At 46.5% G+C, this 12,726-nt stretch overlaps 1 protein-coding gene across 1 annotated transcript in view; it reads right to left on the bottom strand.

Annotated features, from left to right (window-relative positions):
• Positions 1 to 12,726, bottom strand: part of LOC135891053 (myeloperoxidase-like) — an 85,606-nt gene that overhangs the window by 47,792 nt on the left and 25,088 nt on the right. The window contains 2 exon segments of the mRNA XM_065418542.1: positions 3,879 to 4,002; positions 7,399 to 7,574. Coding sequence (XP_065274614.1) covers positions 3,879 to 4,002; positions 7,399 to 7,574 — 300 coding nt within the window.

The following is a 12,726-nucleotide window of genomic DNA, read 5'->3' as shown; positions in this document are numbered from 1 at the left end:
GCTCCCCATCTCTACTATGAAACTGATCTCAGAACTGTGCTCGTGTCTGTATGGATACTGATCTTGTAACCATACTCTCTCTCTCTTTTCTTTTTTAATAAATTTTAGTTTAGTTAATAAGAATTGGCTATAGCATGTATTTGCGTAAGAGCTGAAATAGTCATTAACCTGACAGGTAATGTGTCCGATCCTTTGGGACTGGTAGAACCTTCTTATATGATGAATAAAATTTTCAGTGATCCTCAGCATATTTGACTTGGATGTCTGGGTGGAGGCCTAAGGCTGAGTTGCTTTAAGGGAACTGTGTTTTGGCTTCTGGGTAACCAGTCAGGTATTAGAGAAGTTGTTTTGAAGCTATCTTGATGGATCTAATACTGGAATGACCACCACCTTCGGGGATTGTCTGCCCCATTCTTCGCAGTTTGCCCTAATTAAGTAACCTCAGTCTGGCTCCCCTTGGACCCCAGTCACACGGAGTCAGGTGCGTAACTGGTTTAGGTGCTTTGGAAAATTCCATCGACTTACTACTGCCTCTTGAGGTGGAGGATTTACTACAGCGATGGAAAAAACACCCTCCATTGCTGTAGTAAGTGTCTACACTATAGTGCTGGGGTGGCACTGCTGCAGCTGTGTCGCTGTAGTGCTTGTAGTGTAGTCAGACCCCTGGAAATATCTAATACAGCCTAGGATCGCCTTTCTCTTTTTCTACAACTGCATCACATTGGTGGCTCAGATTTCTTGTGACTGAGTAAAACATCCAGGTCTTTCTCCTCCTCTGTCATGTCCAACTGACCAACCCACAACTTACAGCAGAAATTCTTGTTGTTAGTCCCTGAGTGCATGACCTTGCCCTTTGTACCATTACATTTCATCCCACTTCAGTCCTCCAGATCATCCAGTGCTTCCTGTACAATATTCCGATCCTCCTCTGTTAGAAGATGCCACCCAACTTTGTGTCATCCACAAATGTCATTCAGACACTTCTACTTTTTTGTGTCAAGGTCATTAATGAAAATATTGAATAAGCTCATTCCCAAGACTGATCCTTGAGGAACTCCACTGGCAACCTCCCTCCAGACTGATAGTTTCCCTTTCAGCACAACCCATTGTCCTCTCCCTTTAGCCAGTTCCTTACCCACCTTTCAATTCCTGTACCAACCCCCATCTTCTCCATGTTAATAGTTTCCTATGTGGTACTGTGTCTAATATTTTACTGAAGTCCAAATAAATTAGACCTACTGCATTTTCCTTGTGTAAGAAATTAGCCATTTTATCAACAAGAAATTTCAGGTTAGTCTGACATAGTCTACTTTTGTTTGCAGTGTTGTAGCCATATGGGTCCAATAAAATATATCACCTCACCCACCTTGTCTCTCTCACAATTTACCATTGGTAAACCTATGTTCCATTCACCTTCATGTATTTAATTGTTCCCTCCTTCAAAATTTGTTCCAAAGACTTGCATACTATTGAGATCAGACTAATGTGTTTCTAGTTGCTCAGGTTACTCTCTCCCCCCCTTATTAAATATAAGTACTATGTTTGCTATTCTTCCATCACATGGTACCACCCCAATTTGATAGCTATAGTAAAAATCCTTACTACTGGATTGGCACTTCCATGTGCCAGTTCCTTTGGTATTCTGAGCTGGAGATTTTCTGGTTCCCCTGATTTGAGCATATTGAGCTCTTTGAGCTTTATTTCCACCTCAGATGTGATCATATCCATTTCTATTCACACATTTCCATCATTAATCCCACATGTTCTACATTATCATCCTTATTGAAGACGGGCAAAGCATTAGTGTTGGGGCCATACCTAGATTATCTTTCATTTCTACCATATCCGTTTCCATAGCAGCCCCACTTCCTCTTTTCTTGTTCTCTTTTTCATTATATGACTAAAGAACCTCTTACTATTTGCTTTAATTTCCTTTGCAAGGACTAACTCAGCTTCACTTTTAGCAAGTCTCTCTGTAAGCCTATATTTCTGACCACCAAGATGTAGCTTTCTCGGCTGAGCAATCCCTTCTTTCATACTTTCAAGCTGGGAGAGGTTGCAAGCAGTTTGGAGGACAGGATTCAAATTCAAAATGACCGTAATAAATTGGAAAATGGTCAGAAATCAGTAAGATAAAACTAAATAAAGACAAGTGCAAAGGACTACACTTTGGAAGGAAAAATCAAATGCCCAAATACAAAATGGGGAATTAACCTACTAGGCAGTAATACCGCAGAAAATTATACCGGAGTTCCATTGGATCACAAATTGAATATGGACCAATTATGTGATGCAGTTGCAAAAAAGGCTAATATTCTGGTTTGTATTGCTAGGAGTGTTAAATGTAAAGCACAGGAGGCAATTGTTCTGTTCTACTCAGCACTGGGGAGGCCTCAGTCGCAGTCTTGTGTCCAGTTCTATGCCACACTGTAGGAAAGAGGGGGACAAATTGGAGAGAGGCTGGGAAGAACATGACAATGAATAAAGGTTTTGAAAACTGACCTATGAGGAAAAGTTTAATACAACTGGGCATGTTTAGTCTGGAGAAGAAGACTGAGGGGAACCTTCATTTATGTTAAGGTCTGTTATAAACAAGTATGGTGATCAATCGTTCTTCATAGCCACTAAGGTTAGGATAACAAGCAATGAGGTTAATCTGCAGCAAGAGAGATTTAGGTTAGCTATAAGGAAAAACTTTCTGTCAGGATAGTTAAGCACTGGAGTGGATTACCAATGGAGATTGTGGAACCCCTGTCATTTAAGAACAGGTTGGACAAACCCCTGTCAGGGATGGTCTAGGTTTATTTGGTCCTTCCCCAGCACAGAGGGGATGAACTTAATGATCTTTTGAGGTTCCTTCCAGTCCTACATTTCTATGATTCCTGGTACACTGTCATCTTAGTTCTAGTATCACTTTGAGGTGGTTATTCATCTAACTACGTGTGGAGCTCTTCCCTACTTTGCTTGGAATGCAAATTCCAGATCATTTTTGCCCCTTTGACTTAAAGAAATTCCAAACCTCCTTGTGATGGGGTTTACAGAGCTCACACGATGGTGGAACAGTACTGGGCCAAGAAGGCCCTGCTCCTCAGCAGCTGCCGGGCATGCTTGCTATGGAAGACCTGCTTAAAGGGGAGCTCTGGCAGTCTGGCAGAGGGGTGCACGGAGGAGACACTGGCTGCAAGAAGGCAGACAGGCTGCAGCCTCTGAGGCAGAGTAATCTACAGGGGAAGGACAGGGGCTGGCTGGGATCCCCTTTCCCCTGACTAAGAGGGGACAATTGGATTCCAAGGGGAGCTGGGAAGCATCGCTGCCCACCCCCAGCTGAAGCCCTGAATTACCAACACTGTGTAAGCAGAAGGCTGGGCCATGCCCCAAACTGAAGGGAAACAATGAAGGTAGGAAGTGATACGGGGGAGCCTGATCTGGAATGGCAGTCAGAAGGGACTGAGCCATCCCTTGCCTCTCTCCATTAGGCCCTTCACTGGGATTTGATGGAGAGGGAGGGCCCGGGTCCCCCATCCATCCCTCTTTCCCCAGCCTCCTGAGAGATACTAGAGGACTCCGGGGGGCGATGAATGGTGGCTTGGCTGCTGGGCCCCAGGACTGCCAGGAAGACCAGCCTCAAGTCTTGGAGAGACTGTTTGTCCACAGTTTGACCAATAGGCCCCTGAGTGAAGCCTGCTACACTCCTCCAGGTTAAAGTCTCTTTGTTATGTGTTTGTACAGCACCTCTCTTGGGCCCCTCAGTGTTAACACAATACAAGTAACTACGAATACAAATTTTTCTGCTTGGTGGAATGGTATTGTACCGACAACTTTAAGGACATTATGTAGGCTGGAGGCCCTCTATTATACATGAAAAATCAATGCTTTACCTGTTGTTGCATTCTCCAGTAATGGTCCGGTAAATGCTACTCTTCGGGCACTTAATGGAACGAATCTGATAGTCACAACCAGTTGCCTTGGAAATAATTTCCTTCTGCTTCCTACTTAGTACATCTGCAAGAGAAGCCAATCAGAGTGAAACCATTTCTGTCATTATGAGACTGTTTCAGAAATTGATTCATAGATTCATAGATTCTAGGACTGGAAGGGACCTCGAGAGGCAATCGAGTCCAGTCCCCTGCCCGCATGGCAGGACCAAATACTGTCTAGACCATCCCTGATAGACATTTATCTAACCTACTCTTAAATATCTCCAGAGATGGAGATTCCACAACCTCCCTAGGCAATTTATTCCAGTGTTTAACCACCCTGACAGTTAGGAACTTTTTCCTAATGTCCAACCTAGACCTCCCTTGCTGCAGTTTAAGCCCATTGCTTCTTGTTCTATCCTTAGAGGCTAAGGTGAACAAGTTTTCTCCCTCCTCCTTATGACACCCTTTTAGATACCTGAAAACTGCTATCATGTCCCCTCTCAGTCTTCTCTTTTCCAAACTAAACAAACCCAATTCTTTCAGTCTTCCTTCATAGGTCATGTTCTCAAGACCTTTAATCATTCTTGTTGCTCTTCTCTGGACCCGCTCCAATTTCTCCACATCTTTCTTGAAATGCGGTGCCCAAAACTGGACACAATACTCCAGCTGAGGCCTAACCAGAGCAGAGTAGAGCGGAAGAATGACTTCTCGTGTCTTGCTCACAACACACCTGTTAATACATCCCAGAATCATGTTTGCTTTTTTTGCAACAGCATCACACTGTTGACTCCTATTTAGCTTGTGGTCCACTATAGCCCCTAGATCTCTTTCTGCCGTACTCCTTCCTAGACAGTCTCTTCCCATTCTGTATGTGTGAAACTGATTTTTTCTTCCTAAGTGGAGCACTTTGCATTTGTCTTTGTTAAACTTCATCCTGTTTAACTCAGACCATTTCTCCAATTTGTCCAGATCATTTTGAATTATGACCCTGTCCTCCAAAGCAGTTGCAATCCCTCCCAGTTTGGTATCATCCACAAACTTAATAAGCGTACTTTCTATGCCAATATCTAAGTCGTTAATGAAGATATTGAACAGAGCCGGTCCCAAAACAGACCCCTGCGGAACCCCACTCGTTATGCCTTTCCAGCAGGATTGGGAACCATTAATAACAACTCTCTGAGTACGGTTATCCAGCCAGTTATGCACCCACCTTATAGTAGCCCCATCTAAATTGTATTTGCCTAGTTTATCGATAAGAATATCATGCGAGACCGTATCAAATGCCTTACTAAATGTCTCCAATAGTTCCATTTCATGGCTCCCCCAGCAGGAAAGCTCTACAGACAAATAGCATCTCATTTAAAAACTCTTTCTAGTTAGGAACACACTCAGTACTTCGTGTTCTAGGAATCATATTGTTTGCAGCCTTCATCTCTCAGCAGTTTTGGAGCATCTGAAGTGGAGGACAGGTATTGGGACTGATTCAGAAGTGCTAATGACAAAATCCCTACATTTAGTATGCCTGCCTGATTCAAATACTGATGAGATAAAGTTCCTTTTGGGGGGGTTAAAATGTATGGTGTTTTCAATAACTATGGTGACATAATTTGAGGATAGGTCAAGGGGACTAGGTAGGGACAAAGCAATGAGAGGATTAAAGGATAGGGCAGGAGGAGTAGGGGAGGCTGGTGTGATGGGTTATCCCCCCCATCCCAGGTGCCACCTGATGTACTGGGGTACCACTGAACCCGCCAGTTCCACCAGCCTGGGCTCCCTTACACTGTCCTGCTGAGCCAGGCCCTCAACATCCTCCAGCCCACACAGGTAGGGACACGCCCAGCTGCAGAGAGACACAGACACTGAGATCAGCTCTGCCTCGGAAGACTCAGCTCGGGAATTCCCCAGCACTCAAATGCACACCCCCTCTGGGGTGCAAACCCAAAATTGTGCTGTCTTGCACTGCACAGAGACCTGTACAGCGTAAGCTCATGAAATCCGCCCCCTCCCTCAATGTAGAGGGAGATAGGCACAGCTTTTTGCCCCCCAGTTATGGATTGCACAAACTGGTTTAAAGAAAACAAAACCAGTTTATCAACTACAAAGGATAGATTTTAAGTGATTGCTTTGATCGGTTTGCTATCCCTTATAGATTACTGAGCAAATAAAGCCAATATACAAACTAAACTTAATCCACTAAAGAAACTGGCTTGCATCTGAAGAAGTGAGGTTCTTACCCACGAAAGCTTATGCTCCCAATACTTCTGTTAGTCTTAAAGGTGCCACAGGACCCTCTGTTGCTGGCTACAAGTAGTAATTTCTCACCCTAAATGTTGTTTTAAGCAGGTTGCAGAGATTCTTGAAGACAAACTGCTCTTGTTTGGCAGCTTAGAATGCCAGATATTACTTTCACAGGCCAGACACCTTCTAGCATGGGTCCAGTCCTTTCTTTTCCAATTCAATCTTAGGTGTTTTCAGCAGTCATCTTGGACAGGGATTCAGTGAAGAACCGACCCTGATTAACTCACTTCCCTGCCTTAAATAGGATTTACATATGGCTGGAATCCTTTGTTTCCCAGTTTGATCCCCACCCTCTTTGTGGAAAAATACTAGCAGTCCAAGATGGAGTCCAGTACCAGGTGACATGATCACATGACCCTGCCATGTCAAAGCAGCCCTAAATCCACCAGAAGACTTCCCTGGAAGGTGGGAGATTAGCATCCTTAAAGTCCTATTGTTCCCCCTAATGGTCCATTGGCTAACCAGCCAGACTGATTGCATTTTGTTTGGTGGGCAGTCCCCAGGTGAAAACACTTTTGTATTTGATACATAGTCCCTATTCCTAACTTCAGATATAGACATAATACAGGCATACAAATAGGATAATCATATTCAGTAAATCATAACCTTTCCAATGATACCTCACATGACCCATCTTGCATAGAACATGTTTTAGTTATGTCATATTCATATCATAATAATATCTCTATGAAGAATATGGGGCACCTTCCCCCTCCCACCCCCGAGGTTGGTCACTGACTAATGCGAAGGCAGTGTGCCTAAAATCCTCTTTAGGTCTTGGTTATCTAACTTCCCAGTGTTACCAAAAATTGTAGTGTTATTCACAGATGTTTTTACAAAGTCCAAGGTTTCTTTTTCCAAGTTGCCTGAAAGCCTTTTAGTGTACAGCGTTGTTAACACAATGTAGATATTCATATCTTTTAGAGTGTAGGTGTCTTGGCATTTAGCCACCAATGCCATGAGGTGGTGTGCCTCAGTTTCCCCTTCCACACAGCAGTCTAAGTTTGTTATGCCTTTTCTGCTGTGCCAAGCTCTAACCTTGTTTACAGGTACTAGCTGAGAAGCAGTATTCTTATAGGACTTCCTTGTTACTACTTCTAGCTTGTTCAAAAGTGTCTACCAAAAGTCATGCATGCTACACATTGACAGGTTTCCTGCTAATTAGCCATGTGCACAGTACCTGTGATATTAAACTTTCCTTTCACGAGCCGACACAACTTCTTCTTCAGGAGGCTCAGGGTGGTTTCCATGTAATCGGCAGCTCGGATTGCAGACCTGGTTCCTGCCACTGGATCCTTTAAATGTTTCAGGAAATCTGAGGGGCTGACGTCCTTTTCCTCTATGGCCTCTTTTGCTCTGGAAAAAAGGGATCCTGAAGTGGTGCACCGGCCACTGCTGTCCACAACAGCTGAGGAGCGGAGCTGCAGCACCCAGCTCTACACTGACCTTTCCTACCCGCTGACCAGCAGCCTCAGGGTTCCCAGGTCACCGCTGTAGGGGACACCCCGTTCCGGTCTGTAACCCCTGCTTGGCAAACATTTGCTATTTTCTGTAAACAATTCAACTTTGTGTTATGCTTCTTCTTATACAGAATCATACTAATTTATATGACGTTATAGGTGCTTGGGTTTGTGAATTGCCTGCTAGGTGTGAAGCTAGTGGAGCTCATGAGACCTCTAGATAGCCTTATAGTTAGTGCTGGGGAGAAGCCAGTGGTCGTGGTACGTGTAGGTACCAATGAGATAGGGAAAGGTAGGACAGAGGTCCTGGAGGCCAAATTTAAGCTGCTAGGGAAGAGACTAAAGCACAGCACCTCCATGGGAGCATTCTCTGAAATGCTTCCAGTTCCACACACAGGGCCATTGAAGCAGGGAGAACTGCAAGGTCTCAATCTGTGGATGAGACGATGGTGTAGGGAAGAGGGATTAGGTTTATTAAGAACTGGGGAACCTTTGGGGAAAGGAGGAGCCTATACAGGAGGGATGGGCTTAACCATAACCAAAATGGAACCAGACACCGGGCACATAACATTCAAAAGGTTGTAGAGGATTTTTTTAAACTAAGGTCTGGGGCAAAGCTGACAGGTGTGGAGCAGCACGTGGTTCGGATGGAGACATCCCTTAGGGATAAATTGATTAAAGAGGGAACTCTAGATCCTACTATGGAGGATAGGAAAGAAGTTGGTAAAGCACAGGTGGGAGCCAGTGAGGAACAGTCACACGTAAAATAATCCCATTGAAACATAACACATGAAGGCAAGCAACTGAATATTGACAAAATGCACAAGTGCTTATAACCAAATGTGAGGTGTCTCAATACTAAGATGGGTGAACTAGAGTGTCATTAAATGAGGATAGTGATATAACAGGCATCATAGAAACTTTGTGGGATGAGGATAATCAACGGGACATGGCAATATTGGGGAACAAAATGTACAGGAATGACAGAGTAGGTTCGCCTTGGTGAGCGAGTGGCAATACATGTTAAATAAAGCAGAGTCAAATAAGGTGAAAATCTTAAATGAATCATACTGTACAACAGAGTCTCTATGGAAAGAAATTCCATGCTTATACTGCCAGCCACCTGACCCAGATGGTGACAGTGATTGTGAAATGCTATGGGAGGTGGGATGGGGTGGACTAGGTCTGGAGGTCCCTCCTAGAGTGCTCACGGCCTTGCCACACCGCACCCCAGAAAAGGGAAGCAGAGAGGTTCTCTAAGCTGCCTTGAGCAGCTGTGTGGGAAGCAGCTAATCAGGGCCCAGCAGGCCAGCATAAAATGCTGCGGGGCCAGAGTGAGATGAGTTTCTTGCTGGAGCTGGAGGAGTGTGGCTGATGAGCCTGGCTGGCTAAGGGAGTTAAAGGACCCGGACAGAGCAGTGCTGACAGAAGCTGGGGGGATGTGAAGGAATTCCAGGCTGTCTGCTGGGACTATCAAGACGAGGCCCTGAGGTAAGGGCGAAGAATGAATTGTGGCTGCGGGGAAGTGGCACAGGGAACTGTAGCAGCGACACAGTTTATTTAAAGGGACACGGTGGACGGATTCTATCTATAGCGGCTGAGACCCGTAGTAGAAGGTGGGTCAGGTCCCTCCCACCAGCCACTGGGAAACTGCCCTGGACTTTGATACACCCCAGAAGGGGAACTGAACTCTATTAGTGGCCTAGCTGAAGATCTGGGGCCAGAAAAGCCCAGAGAGGCAAAGAGTCTCCAGGGAGGGAGCCATGGGGGACATGGACCCACACCAGGGTCAAGACTGCTCGAAGAGCAGGGACAATTTGAGAGAGCCCAGAAGGGACTGAGACAGCTCGAACCAGGGTACTGTGATAGGCCTGCTGGACTGATTGGGGAGCGAACCCAAAGGTTGGGCTGCAGATCAAGGGACCTTATAGAGGGCACTGAGATATACATCCAACAGGGGGCCTATCCCGGAAGGGGGCTGATTTTTGTCTCACATACAGACTGTGTGACTCAACTGGAGGGCTGAGTCACCAAAGATCCACCACAAACAGAGAAAGAGAGAGCAGGCACATGCCCTGTGACGGGGCGCTCATGAGAAGTGGAATTACCCCATTACATATGGTACCAGCAGTGGGATATCTGAACCAGCCTCTGCAAGCAAGGGGAGCATGGAGCTCTTCCAATAAGAGTTCTAGGCCAGCAGCAGCAGGCTGCAGGAGCTACAAAGCTCCAGCAAACTGCCCAGCAGCAGCAACTCCAGGATCACCCATCTCAGGCTTGGCAGGGAGCCTGTCAGCCATGACAGTGTCCACTCAGGACCAGCCATCACAGAGGCCATAAAGGAAAGAGCCATAAGACTCCACCATGGCGCTGCAGGTACTATGGGCAAGTGGGTCAGGCAAAATGGTTTCACCCTGATCCAAGCCATGGTTGTACGGCCAGCCAAGTTGTCTTGAAGGCCACCTAGACCAGTGAAGGCCAGGCTGACCAAGACGCCTGGCCAGGAATGGGGGAGGCCCAGGCTATACTGAAGGTAGAACACAGGGACCATCACAACTTAGTGTAGTGCTTGGAAGGCTGCCCCAGGGGCAATTTGTTCCCGTTGTGGGGAAATGGGCCACAGAAGAAGGTATTGCCCTGAGAAAAACGAACTCTGAAACGCAGTATTAGTACCTCCCCGTAACTGGCAAAACTGGGTTAGACAAGGAAGCAGGACTGGGTCCACGCAGTAGAAATGGGAAAGCAGTCTGGGGGCGGGTTGAACAACCCTTCCGCTGAAGACAAGACTCAGCCTCCAGTCTCCATCCTGAGGAAAGAGAACCTGGGGAATGTACCTAATGTGTCACAGGACCAGGGCCTGAAATAACTCTGGTGGAGAAGAGCCCAATGAGAGGCCCTGAGGGACAGCAGGGTACCCAGATGGAGACAGAAGGAAACCAGTTTCACAAGGCCTGGGAGCTCAGAGAATGACTGATAGCCAGGACTCTTGGATGGGCACCAGGCACCCCTAAAACCTGCAGAACCAGATGAATGCTGTCTGGCATGCACTAAATATCAGGATGAAGTCTTATGGGACCTAGATGCAGGGAATGGAATGGACATGTTTTCAAGTGGTGAAAGAGCTGGCCAAGCAGCTGGGACAGACCAATCAGGAGATGGTCGACCTTGAGAAGGCGAAGCTGGCACTGGCGCCTGAATGTACAGTTGGCCAAGGAAAGTAAAATGTGTCTGCCTAGGGGACAAAACACTGGGTACACAGGGGGTGATGGGCAGGAGCCCTGTGAAGGAGGTGAGCTGAACTGAGACCTGGAGGAAGAAGTCTCCAGCCTAAAAGACAGACAGAAGGTGTTGGGCATCTGCTTGTTCTGCAGAGGTAATGCTCTGCGTACTATAGAGACCAATGGGAACGTACGGAAATGGCGGTACAGGAGCAGGAGAGAGAAACCCTCTCCTTGAGCAGAACACCGAAGGAAAACCAGCAACAGAAGCTGGATCTAGACAAAACCCGGCAAGCCTTCGAGGAGCAGCTTACCATGCTGAGAAAGGAGCTAGAGACTAAGACCAGAGAAGTGATCCCCACCTCTGTAGGTGTGCAGGTCTGAGGCACTGATGTGTGTCTGGAAACCCATGATAAGATAGTGAGCACAGAAAGAGAGTACCAGGAGGCTTGTGTGGATACGAGTGGGTTGGCTGATGGGTCAGGCACCCAGAAAGGCCGCCTAAAAGGAATGGGTAGCAGTCTAATAAAGAAGCGGGTGCCCTGTGGCATGAACACTAAGATCTCATGCACAACAGAGGCTGCAATAATGTCAGTAGCCCCCTCAGCTACACAGCAGAGCTCTACAACAAGGGACTGGGGTGAGCTAGAAGAGAGGACTGCTACTGCTGATCAGAACCAGGCTGAAATCCTGGAACTACGGACACAGGTCATTCAATACCCGCAGGAAATGGAAGAGATCTGCTCTTCACGGGACAGGATCGTAAAGCAAGCAGTAAAATGGGAGGAAGAGCTGACCTGCTTCAGAGTGGAGAAGAAGACAGGGAACAGCAGGGCTTTCTGCTGCAAAAGGAGCTGACTAAGCTCCAGAGCCTGATCAAGGTCCAGCCAGGGTCAAAATCCCACTTGGCTAAGGAGAAAGCTGAGATTGTGTGGACTGAGGCCGCTACAGAAGGAAGTTGGCTTGGACAAGGACATGCATCTGCCTGCTGAAGCAGAGAGCTGCCTGACTGTGGCTCTTAAACCCCAGAATCTTGGTCTGGAGGCAGAGCAAAGCCCAAACTGGAACTCTGCTAAAAAGAAGGGCTCTTCCTAGAGGAAAAAGGAAGCTTAAAATGGTCCTAACCTGTTGAACGTCATCCACACAATAGTGTGGGTAGGGAAATAACAAAAACGGGTGTTGCTAAGCTAGGTATTGAAAGCAGTAGGCAAAACAGTACAGTCCCTGGTCTTTGGAAATCCGGGAAGGGATCTGAACCTGGATAGAGAAGTCCTTAACTCCAAAGGGTGTCTATGCAGATGCATACAGAGGGACTCCTCTCCAGATCAGGAAGCCACAGTAAAAGACTTTCTTTCTGGGGAAATCCCGGTTCTGTTAACCACCCTAGAGCTGGTAAAGGGCTTCAACAATCTGAACATCCAGCATGTGGTAAATTATGACATGCAACTGACTATGGAGGGTTATGTGCACCGTATGGGCTACCTACAAAAAGGAGGACCCTGGATTGTGGTCACTTCATATTTCTCTGAGGAAGATAAGGGGTACTGCCAAGGACCTGGTTAACTTCCTAGTGTCAGCCAAACAAGAAGTTCTCCCTTGGCTGAAGAACATGGCTGAAGGATAACTTTGGTTGAGCCCACCTTTGAGGTATGTGATACAGGAGGGCCAGGGAGCAGTGGGAAGTGGTAGAAGGGAAGTATATAAACCCGAGGTTAATTAAGGCGTGGTTCCCTGTAGACTAGGGAGGGTTGCTACAGGTTAATTGGAGCACCTGTAATCAATTAAGGCCCTGTTAGAAACCTAATAAAACCCCCTGCTTCAGGCAGTCAG

The sequence above is a fragment of the Emys orbicularis genome, chromosome 17, assembly GCF_028017835.1.
Source record: "Emys orbicularis isolate rEmyOrb1 chromosome 17, rEmyOrb1.hap1, whole genome shotgun sequence".
Classification (NCBI taxonomy): Eukaryota; Metazoa; Chordata; order Testudines; family Emydidae; genus Emys; species Emys orbicularis.
Note: the sequence above shows the minus strand (reverse complement) of the source record. Positions and strands in the feature narration are given on the sequence as shown.